The sequence below is a fragment of the Seriola aureovittata genome, chromosome 20 (assembly GCF_021018895.1).
Source record: "Seriola aureovittata isolate HTS-2021-v1 ecotype China chromosome 20, ASM2101889v1, whole genome shotgun sequence".
NCBI lineage: Eukaryota > Metazoa > Chordata > Actinopteri > Carangiformes > Carangidae > Seriola > Seriola aureovittata.
In genome coordinates this window covers 20,198,798-20,225,850 of record NC_079383.1, presented here as the reverse complement: position 1 = coordinate 20,225,850, position 27,053 = coordinate 20,198,798, and the positions used below count along the sequence as shown (strand labels likewise).

The following is a 27,053-nucleotide window of genomic DNA, read 5'->3' as shown; positions in this document are numbered from 1 at the left end:
AAGGAGATTCAAGGGGGGGGGGGGCTCTGATTGTTGACGCCTCTGTGATGCAGATCAGCGGATGGCTGACTGGGTCTGCAGCACCCGAGTTGACTCTGTCTGCGAGGACTGATTGAATAAGGCTACTGATGAGGCTATTGTGGCCGTAGGTACGTGGTGTGAATGCCTGACAGGCCCGTGGCTGGCGTGAGTGACTGGCTGCCATTGTAGCCAACCACTGGGCCGTGACTTCCCCAGCTGTGGTATAGAGCATATCATGAGCCACTTGAGTGAGTATTGGGATTGTGCAGTTGATAGAAGTATCATTAGGATATCATTGGCACAACCAAATGCACAAAAGCTCCACCTCTTTTCAGCTGACCCGTAGCTCATTATAACGTTCATGTATTTTAGGACGCTGCTGCTGCTTAGAAGTAGAGTGAAATGACAGAACACAATTTGTATTCTCATCCATTTTTGTTTCTGTTATTTGTGCAGAGGACACTGCAGTGTGAAGCTTGCAGTTTGTTGATTATTTAAGCTGTGTAAAGTCAAAAATGCCTTGAGCCAAAATCAGATGAAAAAAAATCAGCCACATAGCTAATCTAATTGTGGAAACACAGGAGTATTTTAGGAGCTTTGCTTCCCATGTGATGTTAATGAATTTGTTGCGGGTTGTGTGATGTGAGCCGGGTGAATGACTGTGTATTTATAGCTGCCTTTGATATACAAAAACATGAATTCTCATTTAGATCTCCATAATTGCAGATCTCAACGCAGGGCTTCTTTAAGACGTGTGTTCCCTCAACTCTGCACGCTAATCTGACCTGCTCAGGGGGAAGTGACGTTCACTTGGTGGTTAACTATTTTTGTTCTACAAATGTATAAAGCACAATAACCGCTGTGTTTACACTGAAGAAATCTATTTAATTAGTTAAATGTTTTTGGTTTTAATTTATTTATAAACCTGACAGTGTTTGTTTTTTTTTCCAACAAAACATAAACAAGATTAACAGTTAGCACAGTGGTGCTTTGAGCTAAACGCTATCGTTAGCATGCTAACATGCCCACAATGAACAATGAACCAGAACACCGGTTCAGACAAAGAGACAAAATTAGCAATAAAAACTACAAAAGCTCAACTGAAAATCCATAAACAAGCCCAAGTGTCCATGTTTGTACAGTTGTACCTTCAGCTAAATGCTAATATCAGCATGCTAACATGGTCACTGTCAATTAGTTGAGTGTGTTAGCAAGCTAACCATTGCTAATTAGCACTAAACACAGAGTCCAGCAGCAGTTATTTGTCATAAAATACTGGACAATTTAAGATTTTTGACTTGATGGCCCTAAATGAGAAGTTGGGAATTACCAGAGTGATTAATAGTAATTAATCCTGTGAGGGACATGAACATAACACATCCCAAAGTAAACCATCCAATAGTTGTTGAAATATTTCTGTTTGGATCAATTCACAGACCTACACTGGCATCTCCAGAGCCACCTCGTTAGCACTGGTACTTCAGTAAGTAAATAGGTACATAAAAAACATAAAGTATGATGTGAACAACAAACAGCATTTTACCCAATCCGCCCACTCCTCTGCAATCCCACATGAGCACAAACAGCAGGGTTCATGACATGATGCTGAGTAGTCCCAACAGTGACTCATCTTCAAAACAGACTTTGTCCTCTTCCCCAGTGGAGAAGAGTTGTATAACTTGATGATGCAAATACCCTCTGCTGCTCTTCTGTATTCATTTCCCCTCCCCTGATTTTATGACCGCGTATGTTTGTTTTTCTGTCTTTCAGTTTTTGCATGGAAGTTCTAGCAAAAGTGCTTGTGTTATTAGGATTGACTGCGTCCGGACAAAAATTAATTGGGTGTTTCCAGGGGTTTGGACAAAAAGCCAGTAATACTCACACCTACATAAAAACAGGTTTGACTCTTCGGTTAACCTTTAGAGTTTTACTTTGAGTTTTCCCTTCCTCATCTTATTTTGCAGAGCTGAAACTCCCCGATAGAGCAAACATATTGAATTTAGGATTTGGCTGAATCTGCTTTTTCTCCATATGGCCACAGACATGGTTTTCTCTGTTTAGTAGCACTGGCAGCTGCAGCTGATATTCACAGCCATAAATACACCCGCCCCGTCACACATGGTCATACCAACAACAACAAAAAAAATGTCCGTAACACAACAGAATACACAAGAACGTGTATTTTTTATTACTACAGAATCTCAATATATGTTGTGCTATTGTGTAAAACAATAGGGGAATAGGCGAACCTGCAAGGTGTGAACACAATAGACAGATTCACCCAGTAATTAACAACTGTTAACACAATAGAGGTCAAGTAATAGAGAATACACAGAAAAGCCCAGTTTTCCCAAATCTGACAGAATCCCTCTCTCCTGAAATAAAAAAAAAGAAAAGGACAAGACTAGATCGGGGTTATCAGATCATTTGCAGAGACAGTGTGCGGCATGAAATCTCCATCGTACTGCAAAACACGTCTTTCTCACCAAGCGTCTTTCCTTTACTTCCTTTTTTTTTTTCATTAACGCAGCAAGAGGTGAAATGATGGAGATGAAATACTTGGGCATTGACTAAATCCACATCTTCTCTGGTTATCATGCAAATATTCTCCAACATAATGCAAATGCATTCACATTCTGAGTTGAGTGTCTGACTGGATCCGGTCCCCTTCACATGATTTTTTATTTTTTATTTTTTTTTGTTTCAGGTCAAAGATTTTCTGGTTCGTCCTGCGTCACTGGACCAGTAACCAACAGGATTTGAGGGTGGGGTTGGGGTTCCTTCATGCTGTCAGCTTGCGTATTCCTCTACGTCACGTACCATCACCTCCTCTGTGTCCAAACAATGCATTCATCAACGTAGCTGTCGTTACTGGGGGAGGGAGAGAAAACAGCCATATTTACAGAAGCATGCCTGTGCAGTTCTGCAGTTAGATTTTTAAAAAATGTAATTTCTTTTTCTTTTTACTGCTTACCTTTTTGTCTTGATACCAATACAATGTACAGTTGGTCAGATATTAAAAACAACCTTCTAGAGCCTGGAGCATACATCCATTTATCATTTTCTGCTCTTTCATCTCCCATGAGTAAGTCTGAGGACACCTGGGGGAGTACAAACCAAAAAAACAGTCAGTGCCTGTGACCCTGAAAATAGAGGTCGTACCAGCTTTACATATTTCCCTCAGTGCAAAGAGAGCAGGCCATGGAGGTGCTAGCCTGTACACAGAAATAGATGAACTCTAGTGCAGCAGCTCAGCCACGTAACACGATCACAGTTAAATGACCGGATCAGTTTTGATTGTTGCACTGTGAGCGTGCGCCTCACATGTTTGCGGTCCGAGTGCAGCCATCTTGTTTCTCCAGGAGCGAAATCACACTCCAGGCAAATCATGACTATGGCAGCATGATGTCCCCACCCCACCTCCACAACCCCCAGTGGCTATATCGCGGGGGCCGACTATGCATGAATGTGCCTCGTGTGATGGGAGGATGGGGGGGGGGCTTGGTTTATAGGGTCCTGTTTGCCGGATTCCCTCAGAATACATTATGCCCCCCCTGTATGCTTTTAAGCCTGTGAGACTATTATCCAGCAGCCCCCAGTAAGTTCTTATCAGTGGCAGCCAGATGGAGAGCGCACCAGCAATACCTTAAGACTTGTTGATCGAGCGGCGCTGGCAGAAAGGCTGTCATTGTGGAGGGGCTCTTTGGTTTCAGATTAGCATCTTTGCTTTTTTCTCTATTTTATAATTGCCAAGAGAAGCCTCATTAATGACTATTATTTCCTTTGCTGGATTTATCTGTCAGTCTGGACGGCCTCAAGAGATAAAAAAAGAAAGAAAAAACTGCAGGTAAAAACTGACATGCAAAACATGACGTATGTTCTCCTATCCATGTCTGAGGGCTGTAATAAAAAAACGGACACTACACTGTAGTAGAAGCTTTTTGTTCTTCACCCATCAGACTGAATCTAATCAGTGGTGTGAGAGCAAACTGTGCATTGAGGGGTGTTTGCATGATGTGTCAGACGGCGAACAATAGAACATGACAAGAGTGTACTGGATACAACACTGTCCTCTAGTGCCTCTTACCACTAGCAGCTCCGTGGCGTGCTACACTGAAGCAACCCTGCTGTTATCCAGTGGTCTCATGCAGTAAATAAGACGGAGGATTAGACACTGTGTCAGGGAGAACAAGAAAATGTGCACGTGTGTTTTCTTTCTTTTTCCTCCCGATAAAAAGGCTGAAGATGAGACTATGATTGCACGTTGTTGTTGACCGCTCCACCAGTCATCACGTCACTGCAGGAAAAAGCACAGGGATAGGCATCCACCAGTGCGCAGACTCTGGCCCCCACCTCAATTCTACCACAGGGGGAAATACCCATAATGCACCACTTGATGCTTTTGTATTGAACTGGCATTGCATTGGCGCTCTGACCCACTTTTTTTTTCAGCGGTGAGCAGGTTATTTTTGAGATTTTCATTTGCAGGAATACCAAGGGCAAAAGAAAGGTGAAGAATCTCACACACACACACACACACACACACACACACACACACACACACACACACACACACACACACACACACACACACACACAGACCAACTGTCTGTTCGTTTTTTTGGGGGGAATTCAGATCTGTCTGAGCACCTGTCAGTGCTGTTTCTGTGCAGCCCGCCTCCCACCAAAATAAAACAAAAAACGCCAGTGGTGTTTAAGTGTGTGTGTGTGTGTCTACATGTCGAGTCCTCTTGTTGTGAAGACGTCGTTTTTGCTTAGGGGGAATGTATCATCGAGTTTAAAGGTTGATCCCGTCTCCGCTGCTGTTCTGAAACACCAGACGCACCCTGCAGACAAACTGCAGATATAAACCAATTTAAATACCACGAGTGACTCAGAATGCTCATTAATCTGACTCAGTCTATTATCAAAACAAAAACTGATCTAAAAAAAAAAAAAAGTAATGGAGGTCTGAAACGGCGGTGGTTTAAAGAAATAATCTGACATTTTGGGAAACGTGTTTAATTTCTTGCTGAGAGTTACAGTATATGGTGAGACTGAGATCACTCTAATGTCGTATGCTAAATATGAGGCTGTAACCAGCAGCATGTTAGCTTAGCTTAGCACAAAGATGAGGGGAAACAGCTAGCCTGTCTGTCTGTGAAACTTACACTGACAAATTATATTTAGTTTGTTTAATTTGTACAAAAACCAACTTCTTGTCAAATTAAGGTGACTGCAGGTGCGCGTCGGACTAGCTGTTGCCCCTGTTCCCAGTCTTTGCGCTAAGCTAACTGACTCCTAGCAGTAAGTTTCATATTTATCATACAGATATGTGAGTAGCATCAATGTTCTCATCTCACTATCTACTAGGACTGCCATGAATTTAAAATAGGCAGCAGTTTAACAAGAAAACAATGCAAAGAACATGTAAGACTGACAAACGTGGTGCTACATGCACAAAAATGTCACTGCACATCATTAATATTTGCAAACCAACAAGAAGCCCAAGGAAATCCCAACACAAGCTGAGCATTGTTACTCAATATCTTACAGTAATCTCAGTGATTGTGAAAAAGTGACATTACACTCATTGTTTTTCAAGCCAAGAGCTACGTTCCCCCGGAGAGCATTTAAATCAATCGCTCAAGTCTGAGCTCTTTCGCTCCATTACAGGCCCTGTAATCTTTTTGTCTGAGGCGTTTGTTATGCAGCAGGTCTGGCACACGCTGCCAGTATAACAAAACATAACCCCATTTGAACTCACCAGTTCAAACACATTTTACTTGCACCATTAAGAGGGTGATTGGTGGTTATTACAAGCTCCTGTCTGTGAGAACGTCCAGATGCTCTTTTTGTCAAGGTCAGAATCAAAGCCGGACAGGGAGGAGGAGGAGGAGGGGGTTGAATTTTTTGTAACCATCAGGCACTTGGAGCCTCTGCAATGACGCGGCACCTGCAACCAGGAAAGGCACAAAATGGAGTCCCAGCTGGCCCCCCGCACCGGTGTGAGTCAAAAGGCCGGGGGAGGAGGAGGAGGAGGAGGAGGAGAGAATGCTTCAGGCTCGATTAGCTCCACATCCTATCTCCATCTTCAGCTCTGAGCTTCATCACCCTCAATCATTAGCACCAAATTCACAGCTGCCACTCTGGTGTATTAGCAGGTGGGGGCTGCGTGTTTGTTGCCTTATTTAGGGACATGCTGACCAACAAGGGTGGTGCACAAAAATTAAATAGTCAATGAAATCCCGCACCTTTCTCTAAGTGTCCCCTTTTTTTTTTTTTTTTTCTATTTCAGGATTTGCCCAAAAACCTTCAGTCTTCACTTCATGTTCTGGTGACAGGAGAGCAGAACTGACATTTGCATGCATCAGTAGGTGGGAAGAGATGAGAGCTGGCAGAGATACACCCACCCCTTTTTTCTACCGCATGCTGCTGAGCAGACCAGCGTGCACCTGTCCCCTCTGGCTGTGAACAGGCTGCAAGGAACTTCAGGTTGTTGAAGGCCGCCTCTGGTGGCACGAAGTGTTTCCTACACTATCCAAAAACTCCCGAGCCACCTTCTTCGCCTTCATCGCGGTTTATTCTGGGTTAATAGATGAGACAAAAAGAGATGAACAGGGATGTAACCTGAAACTAGTCTGAGTGGCGGAGGCAGACGACCACGAGGCGGTAATTCTAGCTCTCATGATTATGAGATGGTAAGTCAAATTACAAGATACAGAAGGCATAATTAGATAGATGCAGCCTTCAGTTTTTCTGTTCTGGTTATTGTAATGGACTTTTATACTTTCAAAATATAAGTTCATATGTTTGTAATATACAAACAAAAGGAGTCGGTAAACCAGCTATCTGCAAACTGACCAAAAGATTCATTCCATAAAGGCTCATTACGCTTCATTAACTGCCATTAATTCATGCATTCATTTCTGCATGGAAAAAAAAAGATCATTAATTCATGCATGTGATTCTTCATGAATTATGGGAAATGCATATATAAATACATCCACATCAACTCATGCAAACTCAAACACATGAGTCAATGCAGGAGCTGAGGTATTTTATAATAAATGAACTTATATTCAACGTGTTTCACGTCTTCGTCTTAGTTCAGTTAATGACAATCATTGCTGGGTCTGTTTGATTTTTATGACCACAGCGTGCGACGCTTCCACCTTTGTACTTAATAATGGGAGACGAAACTAATAGCGACCTAATCATTTATTAATCCAGAGCCATGTGAGTTCATGATATATCACGCATGAATACATTCATTAGGACACAATGAATCATGCATTAGTTAAGCATTAATTAAGCATGAGCAGTGGATTTTGTGCCCACATCCCAAATTTGTTTTAGAAGCAGGCCTCCTGCTTTTGTTTTTTTTTTTTTTTTACACTGCTTAGTGGTGTGAATAAAGAAACGCTGTGTTTCTCTATCCATTAATATTTTCTTACCACTGGACACATGAATCAGAATAAGATGATGTAGAGAAAACATTTCAAGTCAAAGTCAAGTTTGTGTTTATTTGGCTTTTAACGGCCGAACCTCCGTAGGAAAAATGAACTCACCTCTTCAGTCACTACCACTGTTCGAGACCAGTGCTCGATTTAAATTAGATTTAAAATGCACATGAATTTGCATCTGCAACAAATCCATCCAAACTTTCAGGCTGGATAAAAGAAGGAAGGAGTTATTTCACACCAACAGAAAAGTATTCCCCCTCTTTAAATGTAAACATCAAAAAGAGGCTCCATGCTGCAGAGAATAATTCATAATTCACATTGTGTTTGTGAAGCTGAAGACTGCTGACAACTTCTGCTTCAAAACTGCAGTGGAATCAAACATCAGAGCTTGTAGCGCGTAGAGACACGTACCCTGTAATTTTCAAGACTTTCATTTGTGCACTTTGTTATCTCTTGAAACCAGAGCAACTGTAACGGTGGGAAGGTTTAAAAAGAACGATGCAGTTTGGTAAGTAATGGATAACTAATGCTCGGGTCATGATGATGATTTAATGCATGAACTAATACAAGATGTATCATTAGTTAATCCTTAATGGTTCACAATTGTACGCCACTGAATGATTGGTCATTAATGATTAATCCAGTTACAGAGAAAAAAAGGCCATTTCAACCCTGTGCATTTTATTCAGCCTCTGAAAGCAGATTCTCATTAATAAATTAAGTCATTTTACAAGAAAATTGGTGGCACTTATGTATTTTCTTATGATATTTTTCATTGTTGTTGAAAGAAGTGAAGTGCACCTCAAAGGACAATGGTTGACAATGACGATTAATCAGTTAGTCGATCGACAGAAAAATAATCGGCGACTATTTTGATAACTGATCAATCATTTGAGTCTTTTCTTTTTAAATAATTTTTGAGGATTTTCTGCTTTTCTCTGATTTTCTATACGATTGTATATTGACGTTGAAGTTTCTGACTGTTGGTCGGACAAAAAAAGAATCATTTGAAAATGTCACCTTGGATTTCTGGAGGATTTTGACAGGAATTTTTCAGTGTTTTATGACATTTAATATACTTTTATAAACAATTAATCAAGAAAATAATCCGATTATTAAATAAATAAACAGTTATTTACAGTCCTCCTAAACTTCATGTGTAAAATAAGAGGAGTGCTCCTGTAACCAATCACATAAACTCATAGTGACTTGATCATTTCTGACTGGTGAGCAACAGGAATCAATAACACATCCTCCTTTAATTAATGAATCAAATCATCATGAGTACATACATTTAATAGGAATCACTTCAGAAGAGTTTTATAACCTTAGTGGAACCTATTCTGGTCGGTGGCTGCAGAGAGAAGCGGTGCATTCAGGTGCTTGATACCTGAATGCAGGATTTCAAACAGATGAAAAAACAAAACAAAACAGTATTTTGCTGGTTTTTGTTGCAGGAAGTGGACATCACTGTTTTATTTAATGTTTCCATGGAGATGACGATGGGACTCCTCTCTTGAACATGTGCATGCTGCAGTATCCAAACACAAGTGAGGAGTGAGTGCTGCAGTGATTAATCTGCTCCCAGCACCTGACATAACGTGTTAACATGAGAATTACTCTCATGTAAATGAACTACTGCAGTCTGAAAAAACATTTTTACATTTTTCAGTGACAACAAATGGGGTTTAAATACTAATAAAGTGCAATAATACAACACTAAAGTCAGCAGGTTTATTATATCTTATCACTAATGATTTATTGCAGGAATATAACTGTGTGTTAATTTGTGGGAATTTAAAAAAAAAGAAGCATATTTGGTTTAAAAGAAGTTATAAACCTCAAAGAACATACAAAGCTGTGATGTTTAGAGGGCTTAAAGGAGCCAACCATTTCTCCTTGCAGTGCTGTTAATTAGCTCCTACCAAGATGGATGCTAATGACTGTAATTACCAGGGAAAAAGGGGAAAAGGAGCAACAAAGCCAGTGAAACGCACAGAACAACGTACCTTCAAGAGAGTCCAGTGAACGGGGCTGACGCCGGTGATGTTCCTCCGTTTGTTTGGCTCAACGCCGAAAACTCACTTCGTCTAAAACGTCCCGTTTTTCATAAATATAAACAGAGACGAGTAACAAAAATGCGGGACCACAACAGGCATGTCTGAGGGAGGGGCGGTGCCACAGAGCACTGACGAGACGGGAGCACTACGGTGCCTTCAGGTGCTGGACGGAAACTCGTACGTTTCATAACTATATTGAAGGAAAATCCCTACATGATAAGCGTTTCTGATAAAATATTTGCTATTTGACATCACTCCCTGTGCACACTGATATCACATTGTGTTATGCCTGTAAATATGAGTCTTTGCCATTGTTATGCAATCTTGATATGACTTATTCAAATATTTTCAGTTTTATTTATTCAAATTTGTCTTTATTGTTGTTAAATGCTATTTTATTTTAATGTTATATTTTGCATGTAGGGGAGACCGGGGATGGTTGTAACAAAGGGATAGTTGTAACAGCATCACTTTCACCAATAAGGGATAGCATAAGAGTCATGTGATCAATTTCATGTATATCCACTTCCTCCCTGATCTTGCATGTGAATTTGGATGGCTGTGAGAGGAAGTGTGCAGATTTTACAGTCAAAACATCAATTTTCAGGTAAGAAAGTAATTTTTGGGACCAAGTCTATATTTTGATTAGTACTGATGCTGTTGAAGTTTGAATTAGGTAACTTGTATTGGGTAAGAGAGTAGGTTCTTACGTAAAATGTGAGTCATTTCATCCATGCTAATTTCAAACCACCATGCTGATACAGCTAGGTAAACATTGGCTGACAGGGGTGGGGATAGTTGTAACACCATATAAGAAAATGTTACAACCATCCCCATAATCACAATTCACATATTTTCTCTATCCTACTCCTTTTTTTCAGTATGCCAAGACAGTGGGTGAGGAAAACAAATAGGGGTGTGCCTGCACATGTACTTAAAGTTGCATCAGATGAAGTGAGGCAGGGAAAAGCAGTGAGGTCAGTCACCAAAGACTACTCCATCTGCCATGTGAACAAGGTTCAAGAAAGCTGCCCAGTGTGGGCTATCACAGCAGTCAAAAAGTCTTCAATGCACAGTAGTCCCTCTACTGTAAGACCATTTCCCAAAGCAGGGCCAAGAAAGACCACTGGTACGACAAGGATAAAGTCAGACATCTACACAGATACAAGCAGGCCTTGGAGGAAGAAGAAAAGAAGAGTAGTAAGAAGAATGTGAAAATGGCCATATTTGGAAAGAGGAAACGCAAACAAAATAATGCAGAGAGAAAGACAGCCAAAAAGAGATCCAAGAAGAACAAGAATAAGGGTGAGGACACCCCAGATGAAGATGATTTTTGAATTGTGTGCATGGAGCCCTTTGGAAATTCCAAACCCAAAGAAAAGTGGATCAGATGTGTAAATTGCAAGTTCTGGGCCCACGAAAACTGCACCCCTGGAAAACCCACATACATCTGTCACCACTGTGACTCTGATCACTCTGATTAGATGGATAACACACACAGATACACACACTCAAGTTCATGTTTTATCATTTAAGACAGACACAGTATGCATGTTTGTTGTAGTAACAAAAATGCGGGACCACAACAGGCATGTCTGAGGGAGGGGCGGTGCCACAGAGCACTGACGAGATGGGAGCACTACGGTGCCTTCAGGTGCTGGACGGAAACTCGTACGTTTCATAACTATATTGAAGGAAAATCCCTACATGATAAGCGTTTCTGATAAAATATTTGCTATTTGACATCACTCCCTGTGCACACTGATACTACATTGTGTTATGCCTGTAAATATGAGTCTTTGCCATTGTTATGCAATCTTGATATGACTTATTCAAATATTTTCAGTTTTATTTATTCAAATTTGTCTTTATTGTTGTTAAATGCTATTTTATTTTAATGTTATATTTTGCATGTATTTCCATGCGTCTGTGAAGCACTTTGATTTCCCATGTGTCTGAATGGTGCTACTATATATAAATGAACTTGCCTTGCCTAAAGGGAAAATCCTTTTTTAAGCCTCAAGCAGTTGCTTATCCCTTAAAATAATTAATGAAACAAAATAAATAATTGAAATAATTAATAAAACAATCTTAAAGTTACTTTAAAGGTTGTAAACTGTATAATACAGCATTACCATTCATATCCACATGTCTGGTTGGTTATTAGGGCAATAGGGGCCAAACAACGAGGTTAGTCCAGACTCAACTTCAAAAATGTACATATTTCCGATGGTACATGAATGCAGCAAAAGAACGGAGAGAAATTTAAAGGGGGCGTGTCCTTTCTCAGACAGTGCAGTGATATAAAAGATAATTTCCACTCACACCTGTTATTACGGAAGCCGAGAACGGCCATGCCCCTTTTTTATTTTTGCACTGTTTTTTTCTTTTTTTTTGGCGCTGTTTTCTCGTTATCTCGATATAACAAAGATTGTTTTCTCGTGATAACGAATTAATTATTTCGTTATCACGAGATAACAAAGATTGTTTTCTCGAGATAACAAATTAATTATTTCGTTATCTCGATATAACGACGGTCAGGTGTGATGATTGTGTGCTGGACTGGACCGGAGCATCCTCATTTCAGCCCACGAACCTGCCACCGGCTGCTTCAGCTAAGGTAACGTTAACGTTAACAACATCTATTTAACCGGAAGCAGCCGGTGGCAGCTCGTGGGCTGAAATGAGGATGGTCCGATCCAGCACACAATCATCACACCTGACCTTCGTTATATCGAGATAACGAAATAATAAGTCGTTATAACGAGAAAACAGTGCCAAAAAAAAAAAGAAAAAAACAGTGCAAAAATAAAAAAGGGGCACGGCCGTTCTCGGCTTCCGTATGTGGTGGTTGTTTGGATTGAACACTTTTGAAAAGACACATTGTGTTTCATCGGGTTGTCATGGAAACCACATTGACCTGCACCATGGGTGGGTCGAAGTGCTGCCATGACAACTGCATCATTATGCATTAAGACTTTCCATGGCAGCTGTTATGATTATTCCAACTTCACAAAACCCTTTCACCTGACTCTTCCACACATTGATCGCGGAGTTCATGATTTTATGTGGTTAAATTAGGATGGTTTGACGTTTTCATTATTGATAAGTTGTTATCAATGCACCACAGCTTAGTTATCAGTGCAGGGTAACAGTAGAACTTCTTAGACAGGGCCCAAACACAACTACAATTAAAATGTTGAGAAATTGTATTATAAATAAAGAACAGTAATTGCATTTCTTGAGAAAAGAGGTTGAAAAATTTAGATTTTTCACATTGTGCAGAGTTTAAATGCACAAATAACACTTCATTTTCTACTTGATTCAGTTATTTGTAAAAGGTGTGACAGTGGATGGATGTATTAAAAAGGTCACGGATTCTCACTGAGGCTGCGTATGTTATTTATGTGCAGTGTTAAACACAGTCGGAAGCATGATGACATTATAGGGAACTTTATTTGCAGTTAAACTAAACTTCTTTGGCTATAGAGAGACAAACACCATATTCCCACGACAACAGCGACGTCACCATCGAATGCCCTGCAGTTCACTTGAGTATCTGCTCGGCTTGTTGCCATACGATTGCAACAGTGGTAATGTTAACAAAGCTGCCTTATAAAGACATACAAATGACAGACATCACTGTCCAGGTGTTAAATGTTTAGCTCACATTAAAAGATTTCCTCTCATATAACCTCTGGCCGAACTCCAACTGGCAACTAAATAATGCTATATATTAATCACTCTATTGTGTTAGTCATACAATACAAAAAAATATATAACAAGGTGAGGTGTATTTGGATTTGTCAAGTTTTTCTAGTTGTACTGGATTTTTTTTAAAAAATGCAACATACTGTAAATCAACATATAGTATTCTTTCAATAAGCAACTGATAAAATACAATAATCTCTTTCGTGAATGAGCCGTGACGACAATTCAGGGAATCCATTCACATAACATTGCATAGCCTTCATGACATCAGCTAAAATCCCTTCATGACAAACTTTCACATTTCTTCTTTCACAAACTTTCAAGCCACACGGAGTGATTGCGTTAGTTCAAACAGCGGTAAAGTGGATCAGGACGGGGAGGGTGAAAGATAATGGCCCAAAGAGCAAAGAATTACTTGATCTAAAACAGAAACAATAATACGTATATGATGATAATGATATAACACTATTGTCTCACGGTGTTAGTACGTGCACCAGCAGAACGACGCACTTATAGCTGACTTGTAAAAACATGTCTTATAATGTGATTATCCTATCAGGTCTCAAACCACCTGATCACATAACTCTCAGTCAAATTGCCTCTGTGTGATCCCAGTTGGCTCCTGTGAACGTTGGAAATGTATAAATTTTGGTGCTTCTTTCCAGTGACTGAAAATGACTGGCCGCTACTCACAGTTAATGCTGGTAAAAGATGTTATAAGAACTGAATCTAAAAACGGATTCAGAAATGGGCAGTGTTTGACAGACACTGTTTCACACACTGGTTAAGTCCAGTTCAATGTCTGTGGGGAAAAATTAGTTAAAAAGTTAGTCAACCACGTTCACAGTAACTCAGTTTGGACAAGACATGAGCCAAGTTAATTCTTTGATCACTTCCACCCTCCTGCTCTACGACATAATGTCACATGGAGAGACTGTGTAGTGTTAGTTGGTTAGACGGAAAACAGCAGTGCTCTCGGTATAAACGTACTCCGCTGTCTCTGTCCTCCACCTTCGCCAGCGCCCGCCTCTCCGGCCCTCAGTGGCAGATAGCCACGAGGAGACGTTTAAAGTCGCCGCTGCACTCGTCCTTCAGGGCGTCCTTCAGAGACACATCATACTTCTCCAGGTACATGTCCTTGATGGTCTCCAAGTCATACTGTCGGCGTAATGAAAAAGCATTAGAAGAGTTCAAGACTGGCGAAACCTACACTAAAGATCGAGTGCCGCAGATTTTCCTTGTGTACTTCAACCAAATGAAATAAACACTGTGCATACATCTGCGGCTACAGTGAATCACTATCGGAAAGTGACGGGACAGGCCGGGGCTAGCTGGTTAGCATGCTAACTTCAGTAGAAGAAAAGACGTGATAAGAGACAAGAGTTAACATTGGTGTTGCTTTCCACTGCTGGCGAGTAAAGGAATGAAGTTTAATACTGAACTTGCAACATTTCCTCTACATTGGTAAGTAAACAGCTGTTAATGCTAACGTTAGCTATGTAGCAGAAGCAAAACTTACAAATAGCTCCTTTAAATACTGATGAAATAACATAAATGGTGGACATCACCAAAAATCTGATGCAGAAAACAATGGGATTTTGGTTGCACCGGTCGTATTGAACTTTAATTTTACTTATTTATACAAAAGAAAAGTGATTCCATTACCTCAGCGCGACACACGATGATACGTATAAGGGTGTCCTCATCAGTGCCTGCTCCTTTCATGGCCTTGTGAAGACGCCTGGCAAAGTAGAGCTGAGGGTTCTTCGCCACTCTCACTGTGAGGAAGGGAGGAAAGGTTTTCATTAGGTTCCCACCATCAGCTCCTTTTCTCCTATAACACTAAACAACCTCCATACAGGTTCATGATATACGATGAGATATATTCAACACTTTGCATTTCATACTAACCAAGAGCGATGTAGCACTTCTTCAGTGTCCCAGAAGTCTCATTCTCGATGGCATCCAGGATTTCAGTTCCAGAGAGCTGTGGAGAGAAAATCACTGGTTAGAATCTGAGCGCTGGCAATGACTTCATGTGGTAACGTTTCAGTTTCCAGTCCCACATTTTCCTCTAGATTTGGTTATAGTGACTAGTGTTTGACTTAAGGTATGTTCAGGACATTTAAAGTCCCGGGAAAATACTGTATAGTACACCAGGGTCATGCAAGATACCAACCCTGATCACTTCACATGCTAGCTGCAGACGACATATCAACTGATACCTGCTCGTAAATCTTGAAGGTGGCCTGGAGCTGCAGGTAATTTCTGGAGGCCAGGATGTGGCTGAAGGTGGACTCATCTGTCCCAAAACAACCCTCACCGGCCTGCATCGGACAATAACTGTTAATTTTCAGGATGAATGAGTCTGCTTCGAGACGTATTTTGAAGACGTATCGCAGAGAGAGAACGCAGTACCTCAAACAAGGCAGTAGCATCTTGTTCAGCCAGATCGTCGTCCACGTCGTAGCTCTCATCTCTGTTGCCCTGAAAGAAGCAGATTTAAGAGTTTTTTTTGCTGTGTATAGAGGCCTTTATGTCTGACCCAAGCAACCGTATCTGGTCTGAGTGTGTGTGTGTGTGTGTGTGTGTGGGTGTGTTTATAAGCATACTTGGGCACAGGGAGAGTGAGCTCGATTTCAGTCCAGGGACAGATGGGAGGACTTCAGTTACTCGGGTGGAATAGAAACACGAGGCCACTTACCTCCAAAAGAGCCATGAGGAGGTTTCTTACATCCCCGCTTGTATCTCCCTCGATATCTGCTTCTAGATCACGTTCATGCACTGAGAAGGAAACACAGTGCACACAAAAAGGACAGTCATACTTAACTCAGTATATCTCTGTATTTAAAGGAGGTCCACCCTTAGATATTCTTGTACTGTAAGATAAGTTTGTCACATTCAGTACATCCTGCTTTTAATTTGAGTTGATTTAAGTTTCCCTGTCGTACATTTCCAAGTGTGGCCTGTTTTCCTTCTTAAAGTCCTGATGGATTCCAGCCTTCCAAGAATTCAATTGTTCTTCTGCCCCTCACTCGTAAGTGTAGGTGCACAGCTATGCAGCTTCCAGTAAAGGTTTAAGACGGTGGATTGTTTTTACTGGAAGTAACTGTGAAAAACACCGTTGGATAATGGTGATGATAGTGATTACAGAAAAGAGCGAGATTCCATAAACAAGAGTTAAACCAAGAGTATTATTAAAAATGAATTACTATAGCAACAAGGATGCTGGATTCCCAAAAGTATCTATAAGCAGTAAAGATCAATATTAAGTCCCTGCAGCAAGTACAGCATGTTGATTACTCTAGAAGACGTACACGAGTGAAAACTAAAAAGAGTAAGTAATTCAGAAGTTAGCATCACAAGAATGTCGCTATAGCAACACGTTAGCCCCAGAACACAGCTAACTAGTGGCTAGCTTGGTTAGCAGGAAGCATCTGAGAAAATGATAAGATACAACAATGTCGGTTAAGTAGCAACTCGTTCATTTCATTTCAACACAACAGGGTGATCACATTGTGAATAAATTAATTAATAACCATAAGTGAATATGATGAATATAGTGGTTATCAGTACATGTGGTGAAATGTGGCAAAAGTTAGGTGAGTATTTCTATGGAAGCCTACATTAGCATTAGCACATTAGCATTAGCAGTACTAGAAAGTGAAAGTGCGAAACTGGTATATTTTGGAATATGTTCAAGAATTTATACGGTTCCTTCCACACATTTAAAGCGAGGATGAGAAATCAAGTTCCAGACGTAAACTTCAGATGTTATCACAGCAAACAGGAAGTGGCAGCGGGGTGGGCCTTGACTAAACAACATGTGACTGTACATTACGTGACTTAAGGGACAAGAATAGTACAGTATGTGGTGTGTGTTGGTCCAAATGAGTCACGCTCAGTTTCCTCCAGAGTTCATGATACGAGGAAGTGAAATCGTGACATTTAGTAACTTGGTGGTTTAAAAACTGCAAATAATGACTTGTATTTAAATAAAAATACCTGGTGTTATTTCAGGCTTCACTGCTTATTGGCTTACCCTGAAAGTAGCATTCCTTAAACAGTGCGATGTCCTGTTGAAAAGATGAACATAGAACAAACATAAAGTTAGAATATTTTATATGAAGGAACTCAAACTTCAGTACATTTCTTAATTTTTTACATCAACTCACAGCGTTGGTGGCGGTGCAGAGGATTTCCACCAGGACGTCTTCATCAGTGCCCGCTCCCTTCATGGCCTTCCTCAGCTCCTTCACGGCGTAGATGACGGGCGGGTCCAACATGGCGAGGATGGCCTTCTCAAAGTTTCCTGACAACTCGCTCTTCAGCTTGTCCACCAACTCCTGTCACAGAGAAACACAATTTAACTTTAATTCAAGAGAAAGGAAAAGAAACTGAGGAGGAATAATATATTTCAAAGCCGAAATATAATTAAAAATGTTCTTAGTATAAAAATTATATGTTAAATGACATATAGATATTATCGTGTGTGTTACTGAATGACACTCACATCGTCATACTTGTCAAAATAGGCCTGTTTAATTTCCTGGCGCTGATAAGAACTGCGGTTTGCCAGGATCTCAATAATGGCCTTTTCATCCGTTCCTGAAAGAAAAACAATAAAAGAAAACAGATGCAGCACAATCACAAACAATGTCATTTGTGAGTACAACTTACAAGAACTCTTCTAGAAGATGAAAACAAACATCACTCCCCCCCCCCTCCAACTCACCCAGGCCTTTGCAGGCTTTGCGGATGGCCTTGATGTCGGCTACGACGTCAAAATCCTCATAGTGCACGATCGTGGGCTGAGAAAAAACAAAAGGTAGACTGTGACCACAAAGCTCATAATGACTTCTCCTGACACACGGTGACGACGTCAAACTAATCAGCGTTTAAGCAAATGGAGTTCATGGGGAATTCATGATAGCGAGCTATTTCAGGAGCAGATGGCGGAGTGGGGGGAGGGGAGGACTGCTATACAATTGCCTTGGTTGAGGAATTCGGTGCCAGAAGTCTTTAAACAAACTTAGTGGGGGCTGTATGGATGCCAGCAGCAGGCAGAGAGCGATGCAGGGGCTCAACAGGGGTCTGAAAAGAGGTTTTGAAAAGGTCTCCACAGTGGGAATATATATCAGCCTCAGCACCTTTACTATAACAAGTACACTGTAAAGTATTTGATTCTTGTATTGGTTTGTATGAGTCAAAACTTCTATAGACCTCTGTGTTTTGTTATGTAATCACTTCATTTTGTGTTGGACCAACACTTTTATTTATGTTCTGAATAAGAACACGACTGTAATTCGACACTTAAAGCACTTTAAAGTAAATATCAGACTATTATGTAACAATAATATAAGAAAACACTGTAAAAAATGTGGATTGGTGCAATTGAAGCTGCAGCTTTAAAATACAAAAAGGAGAAAGGTGACAAAAATTAGAAAAAATGAAAAAATGTGACACACATACAACAACACATACTGTAAACCTCCACTCATTCATACAGGCTACGCACTCATCTAACGGAGCTGTGCAGAAATCCGCAGGGGAGTGGCTCTTTCCTCTGCGTAGAGCCAGACACGGGTGTCTGTCACACGGTGTCATTTTACCACGTTTTGCATCGTCTCGTATTTAAAGAAACACCAGATATAAATGAATGTGGAGCTTTTACTGTGAAATTCAGTCACAATAACGCAGATTTATCATGTTGTTGTTTTTTTTGTTGACGCTCTGCGCAGTAAACTGACGCTGAACGGAGCCACTGCACCACCAGCTTAACACACGTGATAATTAAATTTAACATTAACCGTGAAAACACCGGATTTCTAACATCGATTCTGGTGTTTGAATCAAAAATCTTTGATCTATTCATCAACCCTAAACTGCCGCTCACACTCCGAGCGAAGCGCAGTCTGCTGACAGTTGAGATTTGTTTTACTTCTTATTTACCAGTGGATAATAAAAGACATCGAGTCACTTACCTGACAGTTTCCCATCGTGTGGACGGTGGATGATCCAGCAGCTGATGATCTGTTGGGGGGGAAAAAGTCGTGCGGCGGGGATTTTTTCTTTTATTTTTTGGTAGGTGGTGGATGTTTGTCCTCTTCAAACCAAACTGCGGCCCAAAGCGGTAGGAACCAGCCCGTGACGTCACCACGGACCGCTACACCGTCGGGTTAACCATTTACATCCGGTCACTGTTTCATTAACAAACGCTTTCTGTCCGTGGTTGTTATAATCTATACATTTATAATCTAAATATATCACACCACTGTGTTATTACTTCCTTATATATATTTATTTATATATACCTACATTTATATACAGACAAATATACACTCACTTTTTTGAATTCTTTCTACTGTATTTACAATGTTTACATGTTAAGTGTGTATCAGCCTGATTTTGGTATCTCAATCATTTAATTCATCATTTTCAGATTAATACATAATATGACACCAGACGTGCTCATGATTTACACCTTCCAGGATCTCTGTTAATACTCAAATAGTGTTGCTAAATACAATATCTTCTCTTATAAACTTGACATTCATTCTCATTTGGTGAAACAGACGACTTGAGTTTTGTATCTTGTGGCCTCGTTTATCTGAGTATTTTTTTGTAGCAGCTGCGGCATCATTTACTTTTTTTCTGTTTTCTTTTGTATGTTGTGCTAATGTGTTTAGTTTTTTGTTTTTCTTAATTGATAAACTGTGATTTAGATGTTTTTTTTATGATAATATATTTTATTATAATAATAATAATAATAATAATAATAAGAGCAACACAAAATACTCAAAGTTTCCACCAGAAAACTGTCCATTACAACTGCAATAGGCTAAAAGCTTTAATGTGGGACTGCTGTATCAGACTGCACCATCTTATGAACTGGAAAATGAGTGTAATTCACCAAAGGGTTTATTGGGAATATAAAAGTGATGAGTCGGCATAAAGCAAGCTTCAGTAAGGTCACCACCGAGTCTGAGAGAGAGAGCATGGAAATTAGTGGTCAGAGTCCTTCAACCAGAGCTTTCAGACATCCTGCAACTCGACTGCACTTTGCTTTAACTCGTGTTGCTGGGGTGATGTGTTGTTGTTTACCATGACCTCTGACCTTCCTGATTGAGGGGTGCTGCTGTTCCAAATACTGGAAGCGTAAAAACGGCCGAAGTTTACACTGAGATGAGCTCGAGCTCCTCATGGACTCATCGAGGAGACGATGAATAAAATCTATTTTAAAGCTGGGTGAGCAGCTCATTGTACAGAGGATGAAACTAGAAGGAGTAGATGAACCAAAAGGTAGATCCTCTGTGTTCCACAGTATAATTACCAACCTCAGCAGCCTACATCCCTACATCATAATTATTCTCCCACTGAGATGGAAAGCTGCCGCTGCCCTCTGCAATAAGGCCCTTATCCTATAAAAAACTAAATACAATCACTCAGTGTGTGCGTAAACTGTTCCATTTAAAAGCCCGCTAACGTCACGCTAACAAAGCCATGCAATTAGAGGGGATGAGTCATCGCTCCTCACAGTGTAATTATCTGACGACTACCTGGTAGATCAATCAGGGAAAAAACTTTTTGGACAAATAATTCAAAGTATTCAAGTCGAGGCTGTTTGTTCTTTATGTCCAACACTATAATGAACAAATCAGCGACGTATTCTGCCACGATACGAGTCATTTACAGCGAAGATATATTCACAAACTTTTCTCAGACCTGTGTAGGCCGATGTCATCTCAAACTTCTGCAAGCTCAAACTCTCCAGCAAAGCAGAATCAATCATTTGTGAGTGTGTGTGTGTGTGTGTGTCAAACTTTAACCTCCTTGGTCACTGATGAAATTCAGCTCTCAGTCGTGCAGCTCAGTGGTTGAAGTTGTCTGGTAATCAATCTTTTCATTTTCCAAAATGTAACTTTCCATAAAGACTCGACCTGAGCTGCAAGAACGATTACCGAAGGCCTTGACCTCACGCAGGTGTTCCATGGAGACGCAGCTTCAATATTCAGTAATTAGGCCTTGAATTAATTCCAATGTCGTATGATTTAGATGGTCATGAGGAGAACAACTCAGCCTGTGAAAACATAGTTGTGTAATGTCGTCTGTGACTCTGGAGGAAGCTTGGTGTGTGTTTTTTTTTTTGAACATTATAATGTCACAGTGAAGTTGACCTTTGACCTTTTGGATATAAAATGTCATCACTTCATTTCATCCTTGTAGACGTTTTGAGTTAAACTGTGTATGGATTTGTGTGACAGAAGTAATGAAATTGCCTCTGGGCGTTTTCTGATATAATGCATTCACGACAACATGACATTGACCTTTGACCTTTGTCCACCAAAATCTAATCAGTTCATCCTTGAGGCCAAGTAAATATTTGTGCCAAATCTTAACAAAGTGATACGACATTCAAGAGGCACAATACCGTGTTTTGTGAGGTCACCGCCACCTTGACCTTTGACCTTTGACCACCAAAATCTAATCAGTCTATCCTGGAGTCCTAGTGAATGTTTTAGCCATATTTGAAGAAGTTCCGTCAAGGTGTTACAAAGATCTCATGTCCATGAGAACGGGATGAACAGACAACCGGAAAACAATATGGCGGCTCCGGCTGTTGCAGCTCCTCAGTTAAAAAAATGAACCGCTGTTTGACGCACAGTCAGTTTGGCGCCTTCTTAAATGTTTGCACAGCAAGTTTATTCTGTATTCTGCCGTCAGAATCTGCTGCTGAAAAAGCCCAAATTCCTTCGACGGCTACAAAATTAACATTGCTCGAGGAGCAGGAAGTCAGAGGCGACAATTAGCCCCTCAGTTGTCTCAGTTTGGGGATGTTATGGTCTTCATGTCACTGGGAGTGGAAGGGGATCCCACAGAAGCCTTTATCACGGATCTGTGACGGAAACAAAGAAGAGCTTTCAGAAGCGCCGGCCGCAGAAACGGGCTGCAGTGTCATGCTGGCACCCGAACCCAGACTCATGTTATGACCTCAAACAAAACTTGTTTAGAGTCTGAACGGCTCCCACTGTTAGTAACCACAGACAGAGGTTTTTGAGTTTCAGCTGCTGCGAGATGAATGCAATATGTGGAAAAGAGGTCAGGTCGGAGTTTTACTTAGGAAAATATTTTGGGCAAAGTTCGGCAGGAGGTTTAAGGCTCACTGGGAACGTTTTAGAGCAAAAGTAAGAAGAAAGTTTTACCTCTATTTGTTCTGTTGTCAGGGAGACGTTGACTCTCTCCTAGCACTTGCTCTTTTTGCTATTTCATACTCTGATTAAGGTTTAATTTAACTTTGATTTTTTGCTTTACAATTGGTGATATGATAAAAATAAAATACTGAGCATGGCATGATACAGCAGATATTTGCATTGGACAAACGGCTGCAGACTGTCGTTCAGTTCTTTCCCATCAAAGCCAGACTGATGTGATCAGGAGACCTTTCTGAGGACACTAGGCTTTTGTTGCACCGAACAATGCTCGGCTCACAAACGCCGCATTGTTCACCTGCTCTTGGGGTAAAATCCCGGCGGTGCAGAGGATCTTGGTCCGTCTCACTGTGCCCAGGTGGTAGTTCGGTGCACCGCTTCCTGGCCTCCCCCAGATGGAGTGCTGCAGGGTCTCATTGTGCTGCAGATGGCAGGAGAATAGTGAACACTACAGTAGGAATTTTCGAGCTCAAACGTGTGATTACTTAAAATGAGAAGCACTAAAACTACACACATTCTCCTTGTGTTGAAGTAACTAACTTTCTGTTCGTCAGTGTAATTTCTCCTCCTCTCTCTCTCCGTCTGCTGATGTCTCTCCTCTACCTGCCTGCAAAGGTCGCTGTAATACTGCTTTTTGGTCTCCTAAAGAAAAGAATAAAATACATATCTCACTATTTTTTATATTTCTTTTCTTTCCTGAAATAAAAAGGGACTTGAACACAACCTGTTTGCTCTGTCTGAGCTCATACTATATGATACTGTGTGAGCAGCTAAAATCTCTGCTACACACGGATCCACGCCTCCATCTAGTGGTCATATTCACCACCTACAGCTTCAAACTGATTTGCAGTAAAGGTGATGTACGTTTTTATTATTCTCAATAAATCAAATGAAAAGACAAATATACACATTGTGTGTCCGTCTCCAAAGTCTGATATTATGTATTCCTACTGTTTTCCAAAAACACAGCCGCACAGTTGCGCTGTTTCTGCATTACAATGAACAATGAAAAAATACATTATTCACTCCTGTAAAAGTGCACAACAGTTCCACAGCTGTTTAAGGAAATGATTCAACCTTTTAAATAAATGAAACTACAAATCTGTGAACTATTTTTTAAAATATTACATATGCTCATGATGCTGCCACTGCCCTTAAACCACAGGATGGTGTCTTCATTTACAAGGTGTTGCTGCCTAAGCTGATAGATGTTATAGTCCTTAGTTAAGTTAAGAGCTAATAATGAAACCACATCACAGGATGGACTGGCTTTAGTTCCTCATACCAACTCTGGTTGAAAGATTGAAAAGTTTTATTAGCTTAAATATGTGATTGTAGTTTTATCATAAATGTGTATTTAATTTAAATATAATATGTAATTAAAGCAAGTCAGAAAGTAAAGAGAGACAGGCTAAAATGTGGTGTAATTGGCTTTTCATAAGATTTGTTGACAAAAATAAATTAAAAATGGCAGCGAATTTGTGATAAACTTACAGTGACGGATGCGTGAGCTGGAGACGTCCTTACAGTTCCTCTCAGTGTTAGTAACGGAGGACGGGCTGGGAAAGAAAAAAACAATTAAACATTCAACCTCTACAGAAGTAAAAGGACAGTATTGTATTTGATCTATTCACTGCCACAGTCCCGTCTCTGTCTATCCATCTACATGTGGTGAATCTGAACAGCCTCAAAACACACGACTTGAATCTAAATTCCACTTCACTGAAACATATTTCGTGGCCCAGAGTAAGTGAGGGCTCCATTTCACTCCCAGAAAATAAATCAATAAATCTGCTTTGTAACCCAGACAGTCTCTTCCACTGAAAGAGAGAGAGAGAGAGAGAAAAAGGCCTTTGTATGAGAGCCAGAGTTATCCATTTAGCTCCCACTGTAGTGAAGCCCACTCATAATAAGTTGTACTATCAGGCTGACTCACGTTTGCTTTCAGGCTTTGACTGCTGAACTCACCATCTCCCCCTCCAGGCCTCCCATGAGTGGAGAGAGAGTGTGTGTGTGTGTGTGTGTGTGTGTGTGTGGAGGGATTGTACTGTCATGAAGGCAGTCATTATAACATTAAGGAGACTCAGCCTGATGATATAACTAATTCACTGCGTCTGTAATGTGGATTTAATTCAATCTCTTGTTCTTCTTCAGCCATAAACACCTGTCTTCTTTGTTGCACTTTAAACACACAGCAAAGACGATACAAAACATTATTAATGTCAAATCATATTCATTTTGATGAATCTTACAGTCACTGAGCTGATTTTTACTCGTATTCGCAGCAACTGTATCTGACGAGTGAAACTCCAACTCGTGCTGTTTCACAAAGCTCATTCTTCACCTTGGAAACAGCGGTCGAGAAAATGACCTCATGACAAGGTCCATTAAGTGGCTGTTCCGGAGCTTTTGATCATATTACATGACAAAAAAAGTGGAAGAAATCTGAAACATATACAGTGTCTGATTGAACATTGAGTGGACAGTCAAATTTCATCACCTTAGAGACGATACACACATTTTCTGGAAACGGGTCGGTTTACAGAGGCAGTGGCATCTCTGATGTCCATTAGGAATAAACGTATTTAAATCTACTTTCTTATACTCACAAGCCTCATAATCATCATGTTTACATTTTGTTTTTAGAATCAGAAGTCAGGAACAGCCACATACTTTAGGCCGCACACTCTTGTTCATATCATATCAAGCCTTTTGAGGCTTTTTACTTTGTAAAGTTTCATTTTATACTTTATGTTTTGAGCATTGTGAAGCACCATGAATACATCATTACACACACACACACACACACACGGTATGATTCAGAAATTTCCATCACTGATGCTCGAGAGTGAATGACTAACAGTGTGTAAATGATCTCACATTGGTCCCTGAGAGAGGCCGCCTCGTTCCCATCACTCAGCTGCCTGCTCGCTACCTGGAGGCAGAAACGGCGAAGATAAAGCACAGTTACCTTCTGGAAATTGCTATAATTGAGTGATTAAGACCGATGACGTCAAATGAAAGCTTTTTTTTTTTTAATTTACAGACTGAACGTTCACTTAGCCTCCATTCACACACATGTCGGCATGACTGTGACTCACCAGCGTCCTGGCCTTGGGCTTTGTGTTTGGCATCTGTGTTTGTGCAGCAGCAGTCCCTGGTGAAAGAAAGAGCGATGACGCTGAGTCAAAAAGGCTGTTTTTTTTTTTTTTCTTTCTGTCTTTTGCACCTAATGTGAAATCAAAACAAATTGGATTATTAGATGAGTGGACCTGCCTTTGTCCCCTCTGCGCTGGATGTCCTTTTTTGATGCCTCCACTTTTGCGTAAACAGCGTCCGGCTCACGATTGTTGTCAGAATCATCACTGTAACGATGATGAGCCCTGAAACAATGACATCCACTTACTGAGCTGGATTTCAAGAGGAGCTTCAGTGTTTAGCAACTTTTATTTCTGTTAGTCACTTACTCGCAGGGTTCACTGTCGTTAGAAACGCAGGAGAAAAGCTTGACTGAGATTTTGGGTTCGGATGTTTTCACCCCCAACGTCAACTCGACCCTCTCATTTCCTGACTTCTCTCTTTCCCCCCCCACATTTCTCCTGCCCTGTTGAAATCAGATGGATTCTCACAACAACACACACTTTACACTGGAGTCAAAGTCAGGCAACAATGTGATTACAGCAAATATGTCTGCAGGGAAAAAAACAAAACTATTGTGAGTTGTCTTTTTTTAGTTAGATTTAATTCTTTCTTTTTGCAGTAATGTTCAAGTTTCAATGAGCAGAATTGCGCCGTAAAGACAGAGCAACTTCCAAACTCAGGAAGTGAAAATTAATCCTTTTTCTTTCTTTTTTTTTTAACTTCATCATATGATTTTAATGGTGTTTATGTGAACTTTTCTATTAAGGGCTTTGTTTTTTTATACTGTACAAACCTTTACTGAGCCAGCTTTGCACTGCTGAAGATGTGCTGGTGACTCCTCATCACTTTCCATGGTGTTTCTAGATAGATAGATAGATAATTTACTCAAGTACAGTACTAATCCAATAAATAATGAGTAGATTTACATTTGCTTCTTATATATTTCTACTTTTACTTATAGATAATATATTAAATTCAGAACTTTTACTTGTAACTAACAAACAAACAAACAAACAAACTAATTAAAGCAAATTCCACCAACGTCTTGCTTCGTTTGGTGCCGCTCTTTGGGGATATTTTCCCAGCACCGTGTGATAGACGTGTCCGAAAATAAACATTACTTTTAAATACAGGTAGGTTACATCTAATTAGCCTGGAGTTTAGCTTAATTATCCCCCCAAAAAACACGCAGTGACACGTTGTATTGAACATATTTACCTGGAAAGTGACGGGTGGTGAATGGAGGGTTCAGTTTGTGCACATTTAAAATCAGCAGAATGAAGCTAATGAGGAAGCGACGTCACCGCAGGACGTCATGACGTAGGGTTCTATCGCCACTAGGGGGCGGTGCGCAGCCGAGCGAGCGCCCACTCTCCTGCCTGCAGCAGGTTAGCAGGTGGTAAAGCCACACAGAGTATGACATGAGTACAGGTTGGGTACATACA

At 40.5% G+C, this 27,053-nt stretch overlaps 2 protein-coding genes and 1 long non-coding RNA gene across 5 annotated transcripts; all 3 read right to left on the bottom strand.

The window, feature by feature from the left end:
- Nucleotides 1-2,186: 2,186 nt before the first annotated feature.
- LOC130160976 (uncharacterized) lies at nucleotides 2,187-6,605 on the bottom strand. Its single transcript, XR_008826079.1, has 3 exons — nucleotides 6,435-6,605; nucleotides 2,996-3,122; nucleotides 2,187-2,892 (listed from the first exon to the last, which is right to left on the bottom strand). It is a non-coding gene; the product is annotated as an uncharacterized LOC130160976 (long non-coding RNA).
- A 6,379-nt stretch (nucleotides 6,606-12,984) lies between these two features.
- anxa13 (annexin A13) lies at nucleotides 12,985-19,414 on the bottom strand. The gene is made up of 11 exons (XM_056364799.1): nucleotides 19,243-19,414; nucleotides 17,994-18,069; nucleotides 17,772-17,866; nucleotides 17,434-17,604; nucleotides 17,301-17,334; nucleotides 15,963-16,042; nucleotides 15,677-15,745; nucleotides 15,484-15,585; nucleotides 15,170-15,245; nucleotides 14,924-15,036; nucleotides 12,985-14,416 (listed from the first exon to the last, which is right to left on the bottom strand). Exons 1-11 carry the CDS (start codon nucleotides 19,255-19,257, stop codon nucleotides 14,297-14,299), a joined length of 951 nt encoding a protein of 316 aa, XP_056220774.1. The 5' UTR covers nucleotides 19,258-19,414; the 3' UTR covers nucleotides 12,985-14,296.
- Nucleotides 19,415-20,161: 747 nt separating this feature from the next.
- On the bottom strand, nucleotides 20,162-26,907 carry LOC130160938 (uncharacterized). Of its 3 annotated transcripts, XM_056363747.1 has the most exons (10): nucleotides 26,827-26,907; nucleotides 26,402-26,468; nucleotides 25,935-26,071; nucleotides 25,744-25,850; nucleotides 25,569-25,624; nucleotides 25,348-25,402; nucleotides 23,962-24,026; nucleotides 23,008-23,109; nucleotides 22,766-22,888; nucleotides 20,162-22,154 (listed from the first exon to the last, which is right to left on the bottom strand). In XM_056363747.1, the coding sequence occupies exons 2-10, from the start codon at nucleotides 26,459-26,461 to the stop codon at nucleotides 22,110-22,112; spliced, it is 750 nt and encodes a 249-aa protein (XP_056219722.1). In that variant the 5' UTR covers nucleotides 26,462-26,468; nucleotides 26,827-26,907; the 3' UTR covers nucleotides 20,162-22,109. The 3 variants fall into 3 exon arrangements, with proteins under 3 accessions (XP_056219722.1, XP_056219724.1, XP_056219723.1); XM_056363749.1 differs by lacking the exon at nucleotides 23,008-23,109; XM_056363748.1 differs by lacking the exon at nucleotides 20,162-22,154 and having other exon boundaries at nucleotides 22,982-23,109.
- Between the last annotated feature and the right edge of the window lie 146 nt (nucleotides 26,908-27,053).

What these genes read in the sequence shown, in the direction of transcription:
- LOC130160938 (XM_056363747.1), bottom strand. Translation starts at nt 26,461, where the DNA reads ATGGAAAGTGATGAGGAGTCACCAGCACATCTTCAGCAGTGCAAAGCT. An exon ending in CAGCTCACGCATCCGTCACT is followed by an intron (nt 23,110 to 23,961) that starts GTAAGTTTATCA and finishes TCTTTTCTTTAG; the next exon opens with GAGACCAAAAAGCAGTATTA. An exon ending in ATTACACTGACGAACAGAAA is followed by an intron (nt 22,889 to 23,007) that starts GTTAGTTACTTC and finishes TGCCATCTGCAG; the next exon opens with CACAATGAGACCCTGCAGCA.
- anxa13 (XM_056364799.1), bottom strand. An exon ending in ATTTTGACAAGTATGACGAT is followed by an intron (nt 17,605 to 17,771) that starts GTGAGTGTCATT and finishes TCTCTGTGACAG; the next exon opens with GAGTTGGTGGACAAGCTGAA. An exon ending in TCATCGTGTGTCGCGCTGAG is followed by an intron (nt 14,417 to 14,923) that starts GTAATGGAATCA and finishes TTACGCCGACAG; the next exon opens with TATGACTTGGAGACCATCAA.